We start from the raw sequence: 21,420 nt of genomic DNA on the forward strand, positions 1-21,420 counted from the left end.
ACCCTGGGTCCACTCCCAAAAGTGGCATAAAAGGAGCACCCAGAGCTGGTATTATTGTAGAGACTCGGCAGGAGTAACGACTGGTGATGTTGGAGGCCAGCCAAACAGCTATTCGACATTTCAACCAACGATCCGGATCAATAAAAGTGGCTCCAGGCGGAGCAGGACTGAGGACGGGGAGTTCTAGAGACCACCCCAGGCGGGGCAGGGCTGAGGACGGGGAGTTCAAGAGACCACCCCAGGCGGGGCAGGACTGAGGACGGGGAGTTCAAGAGACCACCCCAGGCGGAGCAGGACTGAGGACGGGGAGTTCAAGAGACCACCCCAGGCGGGGCAGGGCTGAGGACGGGGAGTTCAAGAGACCACCCCAGGCCGGGCAGGGCTGAGGACGGGGAGTTCAAGAGACCACCCCAGGCCGGGCAGGGCTGAGGACGGGGAGTTCAAGAGACCACCCCAGGCGGGGCAGGACTGAGGACGGGGAGTTCAAGAGACCACCCCAGGCCGGGCAGGACTGAGGACGGGGAGTTCAAGAGACCACCCCAGGCGGGGCAGGGCTGAGGACGGGGAGTTCAAGAGGCCACCCCAGGCGGGGCAGAAGATGTGAGAGATAACCAATCGGTGAAGGTACCCCAGGCGGGGTGGAAAGTGCTTTCTTCAAGGCTCCTGAGACAGACACAACTCTACTCAGTGCGGACTGGGTGATAGGATCTCTTGCTCTGTGTTGTAAATCACTGCCCCAACACCGCACGTGTTGGCTCTTGTGTGAAACTCAATAAAGATCTTTCCACTCAAATTAGAGTCACGTCAATTACCGGCATCCGAGAGTAAAATCTCAACATATCGTCCCTTCCAACCCCTCCAGTCCCGGGGCCCCTCCCGTCCCCGGGGCCCCTCCCGTCCCCGGGGCCCCTCCCGTCCCCTTGCTGCTGACTCCAACTGGAGGCCATTCAGCCTCTCGGACCTGTTCCACTATTCAACTAAATCATGGCTGATCTTTAACCCGTGCTGTACCCGCCTTGGTTCCATAACCCTTAATACCCTTGCCTAACAAAAATTGATCAACCTCAGTTTTTAAATTTTCAATTGACCCCCAGCATCAACGGCTTTTTGGGGGAGAGAGTTCCAGATTCCCACTCCCCTTTGTGTGAAGAAGTGCTTCCTGACATCACCCCTGAACGGCCTGGCTCTAATTTTAAGGTTCTGCCCCCTTGTTCTGGACTCCCCCCACCAGAGGGAATAGTTTCTCTCTATCTACCCTATTAAATCCTTTAATCATCTTACACATCCAATTAGATCATCTCTTAATACAAGCCTCGTCTGCGCAACCTGTCCTCGTAACTTAACCCTTTCAGTCCCAGTATCATTCTAATAAATCTGCGCTGCACCCCCTCCAAGGCCAATATATCCTTCCTGGGGTGCTGTGAACTGAACGCAGTATCTCCAGATGTGGTCTGATCAGAGCTTTATACAACTGGAACATCACTTCCTCCCCTTTGTATTCCAGCCCCCTGAGATAAAGGCCAACGTTCCATTAGTCTTTTTAATTCTTTTTTGTACCTGTCCACTAGTTTTTAAAAGTGATTTCTGTACATGGAATCCTAAATCTCTCTGCTCCTCCACAGTTCCTAGCTTCTCACCATTTAGAAAATACTCGGTTGTATTTTTCTAAGTGGATGACCTCACATTTCCCCACATTGAACTCCATCTGCCAAAGTTTTGCCCACTCACTGAATCTCTCAATGGCCCTTCAGAACTTTCTGCTCCCATTTACATTATTTACTGTGCCACCTAACTTGGTGCCATCAACAAACTTAGATATATGCTCGCTGTCCCTTCATCTAAGTCATTTATAAATATATAGTGAAAAGCTGAGGCCCAGTACACATCCCTAGGGGACACCACTAGTCACATGCTGCCAACTGGAGTATAAACCCATTATCCCTACTCTCTGTTTCCTACCTGCTAACCAATTCCCTACCCATGTCAATAGCTGCCTCCAATTCCATGCATTTCCATTTTCCCTAACAGTCTTTTGTGTAGAACCTTATCGAATGCCACCTGGAAATCCACATAAATAACATCCATTGACATTCCCTTATTTATCACGCAACCCAGTGTAGAGGCAGCTTTTACTCTGTATCTAACCCGTGCTGTACCTGCCCGGGGAGTGTTTGATGGGACAGTGTAGAGGGAGCTTTACTCTGTATCTAACCCGTGCTGTACCTGCCCGGGGAGTGTTTGATGGGACAGTGTAGAGGGAGCTTTACTCTGTATCTAACCCGTGCTGTACCTGCCCTGGGAGTGTTTGATGGGACAGTGTAGAGGGAGCTTTACTCTGTATCTAACCCGTGCTGTACCTGCCCTGGGGGTGTTTGATGGGACAGTGTAGAGGGAGCTTTACTCTGTATCTAACCCGTGCTGTACCTGCCCTGGGAGTGTTTGATGGGACAGTGTAGAGGGAGCTTTACTCTGTATCTAACCCGTGCTGTACCTGCCCTGGGAGTGTTTGATGGGACAGTGTAGAGGGAGCTTTACTCTGTATCTAACCCGTGCTGTACCTGCCCTGGGAGTGTTTGATGGGACAGTGTAGAGGGAGCTTTACTCTGTATCTAACCCGTGCTGTACCTGCCCTGGGAGTGTTTGATGGGACAGTGTAGAGGGAGCTTTACTCTGTATCTAACCCGTGCTGTACCTGCCCTGGGAGTGTTTGATGGGACAGTGTAGAGGGAGCTTTACTCTGTACCTGACCAAGTGTTGAGGCTCACAGCCTGGGTCTTACCTCCTCGTTGCTCTGTAGAACGTGTACGATGGGGTCCTGAGGGGCGAGCAGAGCCCCTTCCTTTTTCAGAGTGAGCTTGGGGCGCAGTCCGCACATCTGGTAATATCGCTCTGTGGCCTGCTCTGCCAGCCATGACACGGTGCGCACCTCACTGTCGCTGTGGGGGAGGAGGAGAGGTTAAACCGAGATCCAGCAAACTGCACAGTTCCGACCGACTGAATCTGAACCTTCAGACAGGAGCTCATCTTCCACTGCTCACCTCTCCTCATCGTGCTGGGTACAGCTGCCCCCCGCACCCTTCATACAGGGGACTATATCATTGGTTAGCTATTTTGCCACCGGAGGCATCACAATGATCTCACAGGCTCGAGGGGCTGAATGGCCGACTCCTGTTCCAATGCCCAATCCTGTCCTTTTTATACATTTGTTCTCAGGATGTGTGCGATGCTGGCAAGGTTGCAAATACTGCTCTCACGGTTCACAACTTAATGGCTTGCTAGGCCATTGCAGAGAGCATTAGGAACCAAACGCACAGCGTTGGATTGGAGTCACCTGTAGGCCAGACCGGGGCAAGGGTGGCAGGCTCTCTCCCCTGAAGGACATTGGTGAACCAGTTGTTTTTTTTTAAAAAAACAATCTGGTAATTTTTCTGGTGTTAGCCAGACTTTTTTAAAAGTCAATATTACAGCTTGCCAGGACGGGGTTTGAAGCTCTGCTCTCTGGGTCGCTCGCCCAGTACCAGAACTGCTACCTGATCGCACCCACACCGAGCCGGACTCCAGCATGATACCCTGGTTAGACCACACTTGGGAGTACTGGGCACAGTTCTGGTCTCCATATTATAGAGGCACTGGAAAAAGTGCAAAAAAGATTCACTAGGATGATACCAGAACTGAGAGGATATCCTTATCAGGAAAGGCTGAACAGGCTGGGGCTCTTTTCTCCAGAAAAGAGAAGGCTGAGAGATGACCTGATAGAGGTCTTTAAGATTATGAAAGGGTTTGATAGAGAAGATGTTTCCATTGGTGGGGGAGACCAAAACTAGGGGCCATAAATATAAGATAGTCACTAATAAATCCAATAGGGAATTCAGAAGAAACTTCTTTACCCAGAGAGTGGTGAGAATGTGGAACTCACTCCCACAAAGAGCGGTTGAGGTGAATAGTGTAGATACATTTAAGGGGAAGCTGGATAAACACATGAGAGAAAGGAATAGAAGGATATGCTGATAGGGTGAGATGAAGTAGGGAGGGAGGAGGCTCGTGTGGGTACATGGACCAGTTGGGCCGACAGGCCTGTTTCTGTGCTGTAAAATTCTACGCAGGACAGGGAGCGGGAGCAGAAACTCCGGCAGATTGCCCTGTTCATTCACAGTCGGAGGCCAATCTCCAGCTGAAATGAGCTAATTCATTTCAAATACTGTGCCCAGTTTTGGTCCCCTCATACGGTGGGTAATATAGAGGCTTTGGACGAAGGTCACAAGAGTAAATCCCACTTTAAGCAACCATAGTTAATCGGAGAGGCTTAAAAAGCTGGGTGTATATAGAGATGTGTAGACTTTGAGGTTATTGGCTAGGGGTATATAAAATAGTTCAAGGTTTAGATTATGTACCTATTAGGTTATTTCAATTAGATAGACTGGGGGAAGCTATGGTCCATGGGTATAAGTAACACAATGGTGGGGCTAGGTTAGATGGCAGGCTGATCATCTCTTCCCAAGAGGATAGCAGACCAGCTCATGCATTGAGAGCTGACTCTCTGCAAACCTTCAAGGGAGAGCTGGACCAGTTCGCCATTGCTTATTGACCATATCTTTTAATCTAATTTCCCAATCTACCTTAGACAACTCATTTTGTTTAAATTTAGAGGATCTTTAACTATAAGATTACTAATTAACCCTGTCTCATTACACAATACCAGATCTACAATAGCCTGTTCCCTAGTTAGTTCCTCGACATATTGTTCTGGAAAACTGTCTCGAATACATTCCATGAACTCGTTCTCCAAACTACTGTTGCCAATTTGGTTTGCCCAGACTATATGAAGATTAAAGTCCCCCGCGATTATTGGATTTCCCTTGTTACATGCTCCTCTAATTTCCTGATTTATACTCTGTCCAACACTATAACTACTGTTAGGGGGCCTGAAAACTACTCCCACCACTGTTTTCTGCCCCTTGTTATTTTTTACCTCCACCCAAACTGATTCTACATCCTGATTTTCTGAGTGAAGATCCTGTCTCACCACTGCCTTTATCTCATCCTTTATTATCAGGGCTATCCCCTCTCCTTCTCCATTCTGCCTCTCTTTTCTAAAAGAGAAGAACCCATGGCAATTGGCAGATGAAATTTAACACAGAGAAGTGTGAAGTGATATATTTTGGTGGGAAGAATGAGGAGAGGCAATATAAACTAAATGGTACAATTTTAAAGGGGGTGCAGGAACAGAGACCTGGGGATTTGTACACAAATCTTTGAAGGTGGCAGGACAAGTTGAGAAGGCTGTTAAAAAAGCATATGGGATTCTGGGCTTTATTAATAGAGGCATAGAGTACAAAAACAAGGAAGTTATGTTAAACCTTTATACAACACTGGTTAGGCCTGAGCTGGATAGTGTGTCCAATTCTGGGCGCCGCACTTTAGGAAGGATGTGAAGGCCTTGGAGAGGGTGCAGAAGAGATTTACTGGAATGGTCCCAGGGATGAGGGACCTCAGTTATGTGGATAGACTGGAGAAGCTGGGGTTGTTCTCCTTAGAACAGAGAAGGTTAAGGGGAGATTTGATAGACGTGTTCAAAATCATGAAGGGTTTTGATAGAGTAAATAAGGAGAAACTGTTTCCACTGGCAGAAGGGTCGGTAACCAGAGGACACAGAGCTAGAGGGGAGATGAGGAAACTTTTTTTACGCAGCGATTTGTTTTGATCTGGAATTCACTGCCTGAAAGGGCGGTGGAAGCAGATTCAATAATAACTTTCAAAAAGGAATTGGGTAAATAGTTGAATGGAAAAGATTTATAGGCCTATGGGGAAAAGCAGGGGAATTGGACAGCTCTTTCAAAGAGCCAGCACAGGCACGATGGGCCGAATGGCCTTCTCCTGTGCTGTACCTAGTATGATACTATGATAGGCCTTGGCTTTAAATCTGTTCTTTGCCTCTTGCAGGCGATTCTAAGGCTGCAGGTGGGCAGGGGTTGTCTGATCATCAAGCTGCATTGGCCCTTATTTAGGTGGGTCCGTTTGTGTGATCTCACCCACCCCAATCTGGAAAAACAAAAGCTTATACCATACCTGTGTGGTATAGGGATCAGAAAGATGTTATCTTCAACTCTGACCCTCACTCTGATTGATGGAGGCACCGCTGGGTTGACAGGTTGTACAAACTGTGGTGCCGAACTCTGGGGAGAGACAGGGGATCGAAGGATTACTGAGAGTTCTGTTAACTACCGAGGAATTCCCTTTTTAAATCAACACCGTGGTCATCGAGGTGAAGAATGTTAGCACTGAGAAACAGAACACACTATCAGCTTTTCTTTTGGTCAGATGGATCTCTGACACTCGGGGAAACCCAGCATCTTCTTTAAGAGTCTCCAAACCAAACAACTGAGAAACTGATGCAGGTAGCAGTAAACGGTGGCTTTTCAGACTGGAGGGAAGTATACAGTGGTGTTCCCCAGGGGTCAGTATTAGGACCACTGCTCTTTTTGATCTATATTAATGACCTGGACTTGGGTATAGAGGGTATAATTTCAAAGTTTGCAGATGACACGAAACTTGAAATTGTAGTAAACAATGTGGAGGATCGTAACAGACTTCAGGAGGACAGAGACAGACTGGTGAAATGGGCAGACACATGGCAGATGGACTTTAACGCAGAGAAGTGTGAAGTGATGCATTTGGTAGGAAGAATGAGGAGAGGCAATATAAACTAAATGGTACAATATTAAAAGGGGGTGCAGGACTAGAGAGACCTGGGGGTGTATGTACACAAATCTTTGAATGTGGCAGGACAAGTTAAAAAAGCATATGGGATCATGGGCTTTAGAAACAGAGGCATAGAGTACAAAAGCAAGGACGGGAGCTGAGCGAGAGCGAGAGCGGGGATATAAAGCACAGCGACAGCGGAGGCCTGAGACTAGAAGGGACGGGAGCTGAGCGAGAGCGGGGATATAAAGCGCAGCGACAGCGGAGGCCTGAGACTAGAAGGAGCGGGAGCTGAGCGAGAGCGGGGATATAAAGCACAGCGACAGGGGAGGCCTGAGACCGATTCAAACACCGGCAGAGATCTGAAAGAGTAACGTCAGAGTCAATGCAAAGAGGAAGGAGCGGCAGAACCCAAAGTAACTAAGACAAGTATCGAGGATAAGTATTGAGGAAAGGATCTAAGATAAAGAACTAGAATAACTACGGAGGGTTTAAAAAGTGTGAGATTTTCCAGTCGCGTCCATTGAGCTAGGGTACAAACTCCCGGCTCCGGTGACGTCAGAGACAGCAGGTTGGTGACTGGTTGGGGAGTAATACATTTTTTTTGCTCTCTAAGCTGGGGGAGTGGTTTAAACTAGGAAGTTATAACTTGCTAATACTTTATTAAATGAAAACATAAACTAGATAAATTAATTAGTTTTAAAAAAAAAACTAAAAATAAACCAAGTGAATTAATTACATAAAAATTTTGATTAAATAAATTACTCAGGGTTTAGATAGAGATGGCAAGACAGGCGGAGTGCAGTTAGAGTGTCATTCGAGACAGTTTTCTAGAACAATATTTTGAGGAACCAACTAGGGAACAGGCTATTTTAGATCTGGTATTGTGTTAATTAGTAATCTTACAGTTAAGGGGAAGAGTGATCATAATATGATAGAATTTCACATTGTGTTTGAGAGTGATGTAGTTCAGTCTGAAACTAGAGTCTTAAATTTAAAAAAAGCCAATTACATAGATGTGAGAGGGTGAGTTGTCTAAGGTAGATAAAGAGGGAGAAAATAGAATGAGAGTAAACTAGAAAGAAATATAAAAACAGATTGTAAGAGCTTCTACAAGTATGTAAAAAGGATGAGATTAGTGAAAGTAAACGTTGGTCCCTTAGAGGCTGAGACAGGAGAAATTATAATGGGGAATCAGGAAATGGCAGAGATGTTTAACAAATATTTTGTATCTGTCTTCACAGTAGAAGACACAAAAAACATACCAGAAATAGTGGGGAACCAAGGGTGTAATGAGAGTGAGGAACTTAAAGTAATTAAGATCAGTAAAGAAAAAGTACTGGAGAAATTAACTGGTCTAAAAGCCGACAAGTCCCCTGGACCTGATGGCCTATATCCTAGGGTTATAAAAGAGATAGTGGGTGCATTGGTTTTGATCTTCCAGAATTCCCTAGATTCTAGAACGGTCCCTGTAGATTGGATGGTAGCAAATGTGACCCCGTTATTCAAGAAAGCAGGGAGAGAGAAAACAGAGAACTACAGACAGGCCAGTTAGCCTGACATCAGCAGTAAAGAAAATGCTGGAATCGATTATTAAGGACGTGGTAACACTTAGAACATCATAATATGATTAGGTAGAGTCAACACCGTTTTATTAAAGGGAAATCATGTTTGACAAATCGATTAGAGTTCTTTTGAGGATGTAACTAGCAGGGTAGATAAGGGGGAACCAGTGGATATAGTAAAAGGCATTCTATAAGGTGCCACACAAGAGGTTGTTACACAAGAACAGCTGAGAGGAGCCGAGCGGAGCGGAGGGAGCGTCCGATAAAAGGCGGGATTTCAGAGCGCTGAGAACAGCTGAGAGGAGCCGAGCCGAGGGAGCGTCCGATAAAAGGCGGGATTTCAGAGCGCTGAGAACAGCTGAGAGGAGCCGAGCCGAGCGGAGGGAGCGTCCGATAAAAGGCGGGATTTCAGAGCGCTGAGAACAGCTGAGAGGAGCCGAGCCGAGGGAGCGTCCGATAAAAGGCGGGATTTCAGAGCGCTGAGAACAGCTGAGAGGAGCCGAGCCGAGCGGAGGGAGCGTCCGATAAAAGGCGGGATTTCAGAGCGCTGAGAACAGCTGAGAGGAGCCGAGAGGAGCGGAGGGAGCGTCCGATAAAAGGCGGGATTTCAGAGCGCTGAGAGGAGCCGAGCCGAGCGGAGCTGCGACCGAGTTCGAAGTGACGTCAGGAATCAGATCGGGACGCGACACAGGGGAGGCACCTGATTGGTGAGTAGGTTCAGGTGAGTATTTCTACTTATCGACAGTAACTAAAGTAAAAGGAAAGGGAAGGTCTGCAGGTCTTATCGGAAGTAGCGTTTATTTTTTAGTGAATCAAGGTCCCTAGTGTAGTTAACATTCTCTAAATTGAGAACAATTTAAAGGAGTAAACTCCTTAAAGGGAGTGGTAAGTAGTTTTTCTTTCCTTTTTTTTCTCTTGACATTGTAGTTGTTCTTAAGCTAATTTAAGGGTTAAGTCATGGCAGGAGATCCCAGGGCCGTGTCATGTTCCTCTTGTGAGATGTGGGAATTCAGGGCTCCTTCCTGTATCCCTGATTCCTTCACCTGCGGGAAGTGTGTCCAGCTGCAGCTATTGTTTGACCGCTTGACGGCTCTGGAGCTGCGGATGGACTCACTTTGGAGCATCCGCGATGCTGAGAAAGTCGTGGATAGCACGTTCAGTGAGTTGGTCACACCGCAGATAAAAATTACTGAGGGAGATAGTGAATGGGTGACCAACAGACAGAGGAAGAGTAGGAAGGCAGTGCAGGGGTCCCCTGCGGTCATCTCCCTCCAAAACAGGTATACCATTTTGGATACTGTTGGGGGAGATGGCTCACCAGGGGAAGGTGGCAGTGGCCAGGTTCATGGCACCGTGGCTGGCTCTGCTGCACAGGAGGGCAGGAAAAAGAGTGGCAGAGCTATAGTGATAGGGGACTCGATTGTAAGGGGAATAGACAGGCGTTTCTGCGGACGCAACAGAGACTCCAGGATGGTATGTTGCCTCCCTGGTGCAAGGGTCAAGGATGTCTCGGAGCGGCTGCAGGACATTCTGGAGGGGGAGGGTGAACAGCCAGTTGTCGTGGTGCATATAGGTACCAACGATATAGGTAAAAAACAGGATGAGGTCCTACAAGCTGAATTTAGGGAGTTAGGAGTTAAACTAAAGAGTAGGACCTCAAAGGTAGTAATCTCAGGATTGCTACCAGTGCCACGGGTTAGTCAGAGTAGGAATGACAGGATAGCTAAGATGAATACGTGGCTTGAGAGATGGTGCAAGAGGGAGGGATTCAAATTCCTGGGCCATTGGAACCGGTTCTGGGGGAGGTGGGACCAGTACAAATTGGACGGTCTGCATCTGGGCAGGACTGGAACCAATGTCCTAGGGGGAGTGTTTGCCAGTGCTGTTGGGGAGGGTTTAAACTAATGTGGCAGGGGGATGGGAACCGATGCAGGAAGTCAGTGGGAAATAAAGTGGTGACAGAAACAAAAGGCAGTAAGGAAGAGTGTACAGAACATGACCGGACAGATGGTCTGAGAAAGCAGGGCAAAGACCAAGGGAAGTCTAGATTAAACTGCATTTATTTCAATGCAAGAAGTCTGATGGGCAAGGCAGATGAACTCAGGGCATGGATGGGTACATGGGACTGGGATGTTATAGCTATTACTGAAACATGGCTAAGGGAGGGGCAGGACTGGCAGCTCAATGTTCCAGGGTACAGATGCTATAGGAAAGATAGAGCAGGAGGTAAGAGAGGAGGGGGAGTTGCGTTCTTGATTAGGGAGAACATCACGGCAGTAGTGAGAGGGGATATATCCGAGGGTTCGCCCACTGAGTCTATATGGGTAGAACTGAAAAATAAGAAGGGAGAGATCACTTTGATAGGATTGTACTACAGACCCCCAAATAGTCAACGGGAAATTGAGGAGCAAATATGTAAGGAGATTACAGACAGCTGCAAGAAAAATAGGGTGGTAATAGTAGGGGACTTTAACTTTCCCAACATTGACTGGGACAGCCATAGCATTAGGGGCTTGGATGGAGAGAAATTTGTTGAGTGTATTCAGGAGGAATTTCTCATTCAGTATGTGGATGGCCCGACTAGAGAGGGGTCAAAACTTGACCTCCTCTTGGGAAATAAGGGCAGGTGACAGAAGTGTTAGTGAGGGATCACTTTGGGACCAGTGATCATAATTCCATTAGTTTTAAGATAGCTATGGAGAAGGATAGGTCTGGCCCAAAAGTTAAAATTCTAAATTGGGGAAAGGCCAATTTTGATGGTATTAGACAGGAACTTTCAGAAGTTGATTGAGAGAGTCTGTTGGCAGGCAAAGGGACGTCTGGTAAGTGGGAGGCTTTCAAAAGTGTGTTAACCAGGGTTCAGGGTAAGCACATTCCTTATAAAGTGAAGGGCAAGGCTGGTAGAAGTAGGGAACCTTGGATGACTCGGGAGATTGAGGCACTAGTCAAAAAGAAGAAGGAGGCATATGACATGCATAGGCAGCTGGGATCAAGTGGATCCCTTGAAGAGTATAGAGATTGCCGGAGTAGAGTTAAGAGAGAAATCAGGAGGGCAAAAAGGGGATATGAGATTGCTTTGGCAGATCAGGCAAAGGTGAATCCAAAGAGCTTCTACAATTACATAAAGGGCAAAAGGGTAACTAGGGAGAGAGTAGGGCCTCTTAAGGATCAACAAGGTCGTCTATGTGCGGAACCACAAGAGATGGGTGAGATCCTGAATGAATATTTCACATCGGTATTTACGGTTGAGAAAGGCATGGATGTTAGGGAACTTGGGGAAATAAATAGTGATGTCTTGAGGAGTGTACATATTACAGAGAGGGAGGTGCTGGAAGTCTTAACGCTCATCAAGGTAGATAAATCTCCGGGACCTGATGAAATGTATCCCAGGACGTTATGGGAGGTTAGGGAGGAAATTGCGGGTCCCCTAGCAGAGATATTTGAATCATCCACCGCTACAGGTGAGGTGCCTGAAGATTGGAGGGTAGCAAATGTTGTGCCTTTGTTTAAGAAGGGCGGCAGGGAAAAGCCTGGGAACTACAGACCAGTGAGCCTGACATCTGTAGTGGGTAAGTTGTTAGAGGGTATTCTGAGGGACAGGATCTACAGGCATTTGGAGAGGCAGGGACTAATTAGGAACAGTCAGCATGGTTTTGTGAGAGGAAAATCATGTCTTACGAATTTGATTGAGTTTTTTGAAGGGGTAACCAAGAAGATAGATGAGGGCTGTGCAGTAGATGTGGTCTACATGGACTTCAGCAAAGCATTTGACAAGGTACCGCATGGTAGGTTGTTACATAAGGTTAAATCTCATGGGATCCAAGGTGAGGTAGCCAATTGGATACAAAATTGGCTTGACGACAGAAGACAGAGGGTGGTTGTAGAGGGTTGTTTTTCAAATTGGATGCCTGTGTCCAGCGGTGTGCCTCAGGGATCGGTGCTGGGTCCGCTGTTATTTGTTATTTATATTAATGATTTGGATGAGAATTTAGGAAGCATGGTTAGTAAGTTTGCAGATGACACCAAGATTGGTGGCATTGTGGACAGTGAAGAAGGTTATCTAGGATTGCAACGGGATCTTGATAAATTGGGCCAGTGGGCCGATGAATGGCAGATGGAGTTTAATTTAGATAAATGTGAGGTGATGCATTTTGGTAGATCGAATCGGGCCAGGACCTACTCCGTTAATGGTAGGGCGTTGGGGAGAGTTATAGAACAAAGAGATCTGGGAGTACAGATTCATAGCTCCTTGAAAGTGGAGTCACAGGTGGATAGGGTGGTGAAGAAGGCATTCAGCATGCTTGGTTTCATTGGTCAGAACATTGAATGCAGGAGTTGGGATGTCTTGTTGAAGTTGTACAAGACATTGGTGAGGCCACACTTGGAGTACTGTGTACAGTTCTGGTCACCCTATTATAGAAAGGATATTATTAAACTAGAAAGAGTGCAGAAAAGATTTACTAGGATGCTACCGGGACTTGATGGTTTGACTTACAGGGAGAGGTTAGACAGACTGGGACTTTTTTCCCTGGAGAGTAGGAGGTTAAGGGGTGATCTTATAGAAGTCTATAAAATAATGAGGGGCATAGATAAGGTAGATAGTCAAAATCTTTTCCCAAAGGTAGGGGAGTCTATAACGAGGGGGCACAGATTTAAGGTGAGAGGGGAGAGATACAAAAGGGTCCAGAGGGGCAATTTTTTCACTCAAAGGGTGGTGAGTGTCTGGAACGAGCTGCCAGAGGCAGTAGTAGAGGCGGGTACAATTTTGTCTTTTAAAAAGCATTTGGACAGTTACATGGGTAAGATGGGTATAGAGGGATATGGGCCAAGTGCAGGCAATTGGGACTAGCTTAGTGGTATAAACTGGGCGACATGGACATGTTGGGCCGAAGGGCCTGTTTCCATGTTGTAAACTTCTATGATTCTAAGAATAGGGCTCATGGGGTTGGGGGTAATATATTAGCATGGATAGAGGATTGGCTAATGGACAGAAAACAGAGAGTAGGGATAAATGGGTCATTCTCAGGTTGGCAGGCTGTAACTAGTGGGGTGCCGCAAGGATCAGTGCTTGGGCCTCAGCTGTTTACAATCTATATTAATGACTTAGATGAAGGGACCGAGTGTAATGTATCCAAGTTTGCTGACGATACAAAGCTAGGTGGGAAAGTAAGCTGTGAGGAGGACACAAAGAGTCTGCAAAGGGATATAGACAGGTTAAGTGAGTGGGCAAGAAGGTGGCAGATAGAATTTAATGTGGAGAAATGTGAAATTATCCACTTTGGTAGGAAGAATAGATAAGCAGAATATTTTTTAAATGGTGAGAAACTAAATGGTGTTCAGAGGGATTTGGGTGTCCTCATACAAGAATTACAGGAAGTTAACGTGCGGGTACAGCAAGGAATTAGGAAAGAAAATGGTATGTTGGCCTTTATCGCATGGGGGTACAAGAGTAAGGAAGTCTTGCTGCAATTACACAGGGCTCTGGCGAGACCTCACCTGGAGTACTGTGTACAGTTTTGTTCTCCTTATCTAAGGAAGGATATACCTGCCTTAGAGGGGGTGCAACAAAGGTTCACTGGATTGATTCCTGGGATGAGAGGGTTGTCCTATGAGGAGAGATTGAGTAGAATGGGCCTCTACTCTCGAGTTTAAAAGAATGTGATTTCATTGAAATGTATAAAGTTCTTGGAGGGCTTGACTGGGTAGATGCTGAGAGGCTGTTTCCCTGGCTGGAGAGTCTGGAACTGAGGGTCACAGTCTCAAGATAAGGGGTCGGCCATTTAAGACTGAGATGAGCAGAAATTTCTTCACTCAAAGGGTTGTGAATCTTTGAAATTCTCTACCCCAGAGGGCTGTGGATGCTCAGTCGTCGAGTATATTCAAAACTGAGATCGATAGATTTTTGGACACTGAAGGAAATCGAGGGACATAAGCATCGGGTGGGAAAGTGGAGTTGAGATAGAAGATCAACCATGATCTTATTGTAAACAATTTTACAACACCAAGTTATAGTCCAGCAATTTTATTTTAAATTCACAAGCTTTCGGAGGCTTCCTCCTTCGTCAGGTGAACGATGTGAAAATGAAATCCTCGAAATGAAATCGTATTTATAATTCACAGAACAATGCTTGGTGAGTACAGACAGTTTTTTCAACTGCCCGTTGCCAAGGCAATCAGTCTGCACCGAAAGCTTGTGAATTTAAAATAAAATTGCTGGACTATAACTTGGTGTTGTAAAATTGTTTACAATTGTCAACCCCAGTCCATCACCGGCATCTCCACATCATGATCTTATTGAATGGCGGAGCAGGCTCGAGGGGCCAAATGGCCTACTCCTGCTCCTATTTCTTATGTTCTTATGCTAAACCTTTATAAATTACCGGTTAGGCCCCAACTGGAGTATTGTGTCCAATTCTGGGCACCGCACTTTAGGAAGGATGTCAAGGCCTTAGAGAGGGTGCAGTGGAGATTTACTAGAATGGTCCAGGGATGAGGGACTTCGTTTACGTGGAGAGACTGGAGAAGCTGGGATCGTTCTCTTTAGAACAGAGAAAGTTAAGGGGAGATTTAATAGAGGTGTTCAAAATCATGAAGGATTTTGCTAAAGTAAATAAGCAGAAACTGTTTCCACAGGCAGGAGGGTCACTAACGCCGGACTTCAAGGGTTAAGTTACGAGGAGAGATTACACAAATTGGGGTTGTATTCTCTCGAGTTTCAAAGGTTAAGGGGTGATCTGATCGAAGTTTATAAGATATTAAGGGGAACGGATAGGGTGGATAGAGAGAAACTATTTCCGCTGGTTGGGGATTCTAGGAGTCGGGGGCACAGTCTAAAAATTAGAGCCAGACCTTTCAGGAGCGAGATTAGAAAACATTTCTACACACAGGGTGGTCGAAGTTTGGAACTCTCTTCCGCAAACGGCAATTGATACTAGCTCAATTGCTAAATTTAAATCTGAGATATTTTTGGCAACCAAAGGTATTAAGGGATATGGGCCAAAGGCAGGTATATGGAGTTAGATCACAGATCAGCCATGATCTTATCAAATGGCGGAGCAGGCACGAGGGGCTGAATGGCCTACTCCTGTTCCTATGACACAGATTTAAAGTAATTGGCAAAAGAGCCAGAGGCGAGATGAGAATTTTTTTTAACGCAGTGAATTGTTATGATCTGGAATGCACTGCTTGAAAGGGCGGTGGAAGTAGATTCAGAAGTAACTTTCAAAATGGAATTGGATAAATAATTGAAGAGGAAAAATGTGCAGGGCCATGGGGAAGGAACAGGGGAGTGGGACTCATTGGACAGTTCTTTCAAAGAGTCGGCACAGGCACGAAGGTCCTCCTTCTGTGCTGTATATCATTCTGTGATTCTACGCACACTCCATGTAGGGACGCACTCCACTCACCTAAACCCGCACAGGTAAGGTTTCTGCTTGCAGCAAGGTCCCACAAACAGCAATGTGATAATGACCAGACAATCCATTTTAGTGATGTTGGTTGAGCGTTAAATAATTGGCCAAGGCATTGGGGAGAACTCCCCAGCTATTCTTCACAAAGTGCCATGGGATCTTTTACATCCACCTGAGGGGGCAGACGGGGCCTCGGTTTAACGTCTCATCCGAAAGACGGCACCTCCGACAGTGCAGCGCTCCCTCAGCACTGGCCCTCCGACAGTGCAGCGCTCCCTCAGCACTGGCCCTCCGACAGTGCAGCGCTCCCTCAGCACTGGCCCTCCGACAGTGCAGCGCTCCCTCAGCACTGACCCTCCGACAGTGCAGCGCTCCCTCAGTACTGACCCTCCGACAGTGCAGCGCTCCCTCAGCACTGGCCCTCCGACAGTGCAGCGCTCCCTCAGCACTGGCCCTCCGACAGTGCAGCGCTCCCTCAGCACTGCACTGGGAGTGTCGGCCTGGATTACGTGCTGAGGTCTGTGGAGTGGGACTTGAACCCATTCGAAAAGTGAGGTGCGTGCGGATGTGGGGGTTGAGGACAGGACGGGGCTGGTCGAGGTGGAGCTGTGCAGACTGACAACCCATGCTCACTCATCGAGACTCACAGTTGCTCGAGAGACTGGGGGTGAAGGTGGGCGCCTGGCAAGAGGCAGAGTCATCAGGAGCTCGGGGGGGCGATGGGAATGAAGAAGGAGCAGTTGTGATACGTTACCGATGAACTGGAAGGCTCAGCTGGCACGTTGGTTGCGTGGATGACCTCAGACGCGCGAGGGACAGATGTGCCGGAGCTGTTCCTCCCGTTGCGCGCGCTGTTTCTAGTTCGCCCGACGACAGTCCTGTCCACGATCTGGGTCATGCGCATCTGCTTCGATCTCTTCCTCTGCAGGGCGGTCCGCCCGCTGGATCCGGGTGCCACAGGCAGCAGGCCAGGGCCCGCAGAGACCTCGTCGTCACTGCTGTGCCCCCTGTCCTCTGGGCCAGCGGCACTGCCCACCCAGCAGTGGCCTCGCGATCTCTTCTTGGGTCGCCCATCACCCAGGTCATCCTCCAGCCAATCCTCCTCTACGTACTCGCTCTCTGGGATCAGTGCAGACTTTCTTGCAGGCGGCTGGGGGTTAAGGCAAGGCTCTGCTAAAGTTTGGGATAAAAGCCTGGATTTTGCACTCCCTAAACTCCGCATAGCCTGGAGGTAAGCAGACGCACCAACACTGGGATCATTCAAACCCCTCTCCTGCTCCGTTCTGGTACAATCCCAATTGCTCGGCTCTTCCTGACTCAAACTCCTGTCATCAACCGAGGCGGCCAGCTGGCCACCTTCACCTTCAGTACCTCCTGCGCCAACGGGTGACCTCAGCCCTACGACCCGGTGTCGCTTTCTCACTGGTCTGAAACGCATCAGGACATCGTCCTCTTCAGAAGACTCTTCCTCATCGACAGCAGACCAATCCAGCCGGCTCCGAGTGCTCATCTGTGCACTAGAGGCCAGAGGGAGCCCGTCGCCATCGGCAAACTCTTCAGCATCGCTCTGTGAAAGGTCGTGGTCATGGATGGCCCTTCTCTGGGTTAGGGGAGCTGTGCTGGAATTCTGCCTATTCCTACCCAGCCCTCCAGGGTCTTTCTGATATCTCCTGCTGTCTGTTTCCAAGGGACGAGATTTGGAGGCAGTGCTGGGAGATGCACTTGGGTCAAGCGACTGAGAACTTTCAGTGTCGAACAGATCACTTTGTCTGAAGTCCTGGACAGGCTGCGTTCCTGAGAATAGGAATGAAAGTAAGTGAAAGTCTTCGACAAATCAGCACAGAGTAAAGCTCCCTCGACACTGTCCCATCAAACACTCCCAGGGCAGGTACAGCACGGGTTAGATACAGAGTAAAGCTCCCTCTACACTGTCCCATCAAACACTCCCAGGGCAGGTACAGCACGGGTTAGATACAGAGTAAAGCTCCCTCTACACTGTCCCATCAAACACTCCCAGGGCAGGTACAGGGTTAGATACAGAGTAAAGCTCCCTCTACACTGTCCCATCAAACACTCCCAGGGCAGGTACAGCACGGGTTAGATGTAAAGTGCCATCCACATGTTTCCAGTATTTTAATCCTGAGTTGATATGAGCAGCCTCTGCTGAACCTTGCGTGATCTTTTTGATTCCCTTATCCTTGTGGCCTCTCTCTGGAGGGAGATGCTGATTTGATGTCCAATCCTGGCCCATTCTGTGCAGTCTATTCGCACTCAACAGGAATCAGGGTTGCGATCCATCGGTTTCAGTGGAATGGAGATGATCCAGTCATCCCCCGAACTGGGCTGGAAATGGTCAAGTAGCAACTGGTTTGAAAAATATCGATCAGGGGTTGCCCCTCACCTCTCGCCAAGCTGCTCCTCAGCAGCCTCTCGATTTGTTTGCACTGCTGCTTGGTGTCCTGGTCCAGGTGCTTGCAATAGTTCTGCGTCCATTCACGCAGACTATCCAGTGGGGTCTGACCCTAGGGAAGGAACAAGAGATGCAAAGTATTCAATGAGGGTGGACTTACACCCTAAGGAGAGCAGCTGGAAATCGGCCCGTGGCTCTCGCACCCCACAGCCCCAGTGCACTAGCCCCGGCGTTCCTCACCGGCACGGTCACTAGCCCCGGCGTTCCTCACCGGCACGGTCACTAGCCCCGGCGTTCCTCACCGGCACGGTCACTAGCCCCGGCGTTCCTCACCGGCACGGTCACTAGCCCCGGCGTTCCTCACCGGCACGGTCACTAGCCCCGGCGTTCCTCACCGGCACGGTCACTAGCCCCGGCGTTCCTCACCGGCACGGTCACTAACCCCGGCGTTCCTCACCGGCACGGTCACTAGCCCCGGCGTTCCTCACCGGCACGGTCACTAGCCCCGGCGTTCCTCACCGGCACGGTCACTAGCCCTGGCGTTCCTCACCGGCACGGTTACTAACCCTGGCGTTTCTCACCGGCACGGTCACTAGCCCTGGCGTTCCTCACTGGCACGGTTACTAACCCTGGCGTTCCTCACCGGCACGGTCACTATCCCTGGCGTTCCTCACCGGCACGGTTACTAACCCTGGCGTTTCTCACCGGCACGGTCACTAGCCCTGGCGTTCCTCACTGGCACGGTTACTAACCCTGGCGTTCCTCACCGGCACGGTTACTAACCCTGGCGTTCCTCACTGTCACAGATGCTCCTCTGTGAATCAGCAGCTCAGCGACATCGAAGTTTCCGCAGGTGACTGCATCGTGAAGCGGGGTGATCCCCTCACAGTGAGGCCCACCGGGATCATTCACGTCCACTTGGTGATCCAAGAGCAATCGGACAATTTCTGTGGAACATAACAGCTTAGTATTTATAATCACGGAGAGATGGGCCAGTGCCCGAGTTTCTCCCTCACTTTTCTTTATATTGGCCTCTAGAGGCCAGAGTTCACCCATACAAACTCATGCAAGGCTTGGAGACAGCTCTCCAATCTGAGGCGGCTCTTCAAACCCCTCCCTCACTCCTAAATAGGAATGGTTCATCGTCTGTTCAGTGAGCCCTCTCCCACCGCAGCCTCTGATCTCTCTCTCTCTCTATCTCTCTATCTCCATTGCAATCTTTCAGCTCTCTTCATATTCCCCACATTACGAACATAGGAACAGGAGGAGGCAGTTCAGCCCCTCGAGCCTGTTCCACCATTCAATTAGATTACGGCTGATCTGTATCCTAACTCCTTATACCCAGCTTGGTTCCGTAATCCTTAATACCGCCACCCAACAAAAATCTATCAATCTCAGTTTTGAAATTTTCAATTGACCCCCAGCCTCAACAGCTTTTTGGTGGGGGGGGGGGGGGGGGGGGGAAAGAGTTCCAGATTTCCACTCCCCTTTGTATGAAGAAGTGCTTCCTGACATCACCCCTGAACAGCCTGGCTCTAATTTTAAGATTGTGCCCCCTGGTTCTGGACTCCCCCCCCCACCAGAGGAAATAGTTCAGAAACATAGAACATTTACAGCACAGAAGGAAGCCATTCGGCCCATCGTATCTGTGCTGGCCGAAATGGAGCTACCCAGCCTAATCCCACTTTCCAGCACTTGGTCCGTAGCCCTGTAGGTCACGGCTCTTCAACTGCACATCCAGGTACTTTTTAAATGAGTTGGGGGTTTCTGCCTCTTCCACCCTCTCAGGCAGTGAGTTCCAGACCCCCACCACCCTCTGGGGGAAAAAATTTCTCCTCAGCTCCCCTCTAATCCTTCTACCAATCACTTTAAATCTATGCCCCCTGGTTATTGACCTCTCCGCTAAGGGAAATAGGTCCTTCCTATCCACTCTATCTAGGCCCCTCATAATTTTATACACCTCAATTAAATCTCCCCTCAGCCTCCTCTGTTCAAAGGAAAACAACCCCAGCCTATCCAATCTTTCCTCATAGCTAAAATTCTCCAGTTCTGGCAACATCCTCTTAAATCTCCTCTGTACCCTCTCTACAGGAAGGATGTAATTGCACTAATGTGGTGACCAGAACTGTACGCAATACTCAAGCTGTGGCCTAACCAATGTTTTATACAGTTCCAGCATAACCTCTCTGCTCTTATATTCTATGCCTCGGCTAATAAAGGAAGGTATCCCCCGTATGCCTTCTTAACCACCTTATCTACCTGTCCTGCTACCTTCAGGGATCTGTGGACATGCACTCCAAGGTCCCTCACTTCCTCTACACCTCTCAGTATCCTCCCATTTATTGTGTATTCCCTTGCCTTGTTTGCCCTCCCCAAATGCATTACCTCACACTTCTCTGGATTGAATTCCATTTGCCACTTTTCTGCCCACCTGACCAGTCCATTGATATCTTCCTGCAGTCTACAGCTTTCCTCCTCACTATCAACCACATGGTCAACTTTTGTATCATCTGCAAACTTCTTAATCATGTCCCCTACATTTAAGTCTAAATCATTAATATATATCACAAAAAACAAAGGACCTAGTACCAAGCACTGTGGCACCCCACTGGAAACAGCCTTCCAGTCACAAAAACACCCGTCGACCATTACCCTTTGCTTCCTGCCACTGAGCCAATTTTGGATCCAACTTGCCACTTTCCCTTGGATCCCAAGGGCTTTTACTTTTTGGGCCAGTCTGCCATGTGGGACCTTGTCAAAAGCCTTGCTAAAATCCATGTAGACTACATCAATTGCGCTATCCTCATCGACCCTCCTTGTTACCTCCTCAAAAAATTCAATCAAGTCAGTCAGACACGACCTTCCCTTAACAAATCCGTGCTGACTGTCCTTGATTAGTCCGTGCCTTTCTAAATGACGGTTTATCCTGTTCCTCAGAATTGATTCCAATAATTTGCCCACCACCGAGGTTAGACTGACTGGCCTGTAATTACCTTCTTAAACAACAGTACAACGTTAGCAGTCCTCCAATCCTCCGGCACCACGCCTGTAGCCAAGGAGGATATTTCCTCCCTGGCTTCTTTTAACTGCCTGGGATACATTTCATCCGGCCCTGGTGATTTATCTACTTTCAAAGATGCTAATCCCCTTAATACTTCCCCTCTCACTATGTTTATCCCATCCAATATTTCACACTACTCCTCCTTAACTACAATCTCTGTATCATCCCCCTCTTTTGTGAAGACAGGCGCAAAGTATTCATTAGGAACCATACCCACATCTTCCGCCTCCACACACAGGTTACCTTTTTGGTCTCCAATCGGCCCTACTCTTTCCT

At 48.2% G+C, this 21,420-nt stretch overlaps 1 protein-coding gene across 1 annotated transcript in view; it reads right to left on the minus strand.

Moving 5' to 3' along the window:
• The window catches only part of tonsl (tonsoku-like, DNA repair protein), a 74,730-nt gene that overhangs the window by 12,470 nt on the left and 40,840 nt on the right, over nucleotides 1-21,420 (minus strand). The window contains exons 14-18 of the mRNA XM_067969122.1: nucleotides 18,867-19,030; nucleotides 18,075-18,195; nucleotides 16,428-17,467; nucleotides 6,067-6,173; nucleotides 2,780-2,936 (exon numbers count right to left, since the gene is read on the minus strand). Coding sequence (XP_067825223.1) covers nucleotides 2,780-2,936; nucleotides 6,067-6,173; nucleotides 16,428-17,467; nucleotides 18,075-18,195; nucleotides 18,867-19,030 — 1,589 coding nt within the window. The remainder of the gene's footprint in view (nucleotides 1-2,779; nucleotides 2,937-6,066; nucleotides 6,174-16,427; nucleotides 17,468-18,074; nucleotides 18,196-18,866; nucleotides 19,031-21,420) is intronic.

Source organism: Heptranchias perlo, chromosome 2 (genome assembly GCF_035084215.1).
Source record: "Heptranchias perlo isolate sHepPer1 chromosome 2, sHepPer1.hap1, whole genome shotgun sequence".
Classification (NCBI taxonomy): Eukaryota; Metazoa; Chordata; class Chondrichthyes; order Hexanchiformes; family Hexanchidae; genus Heptranchias; species Heptranchias perlo.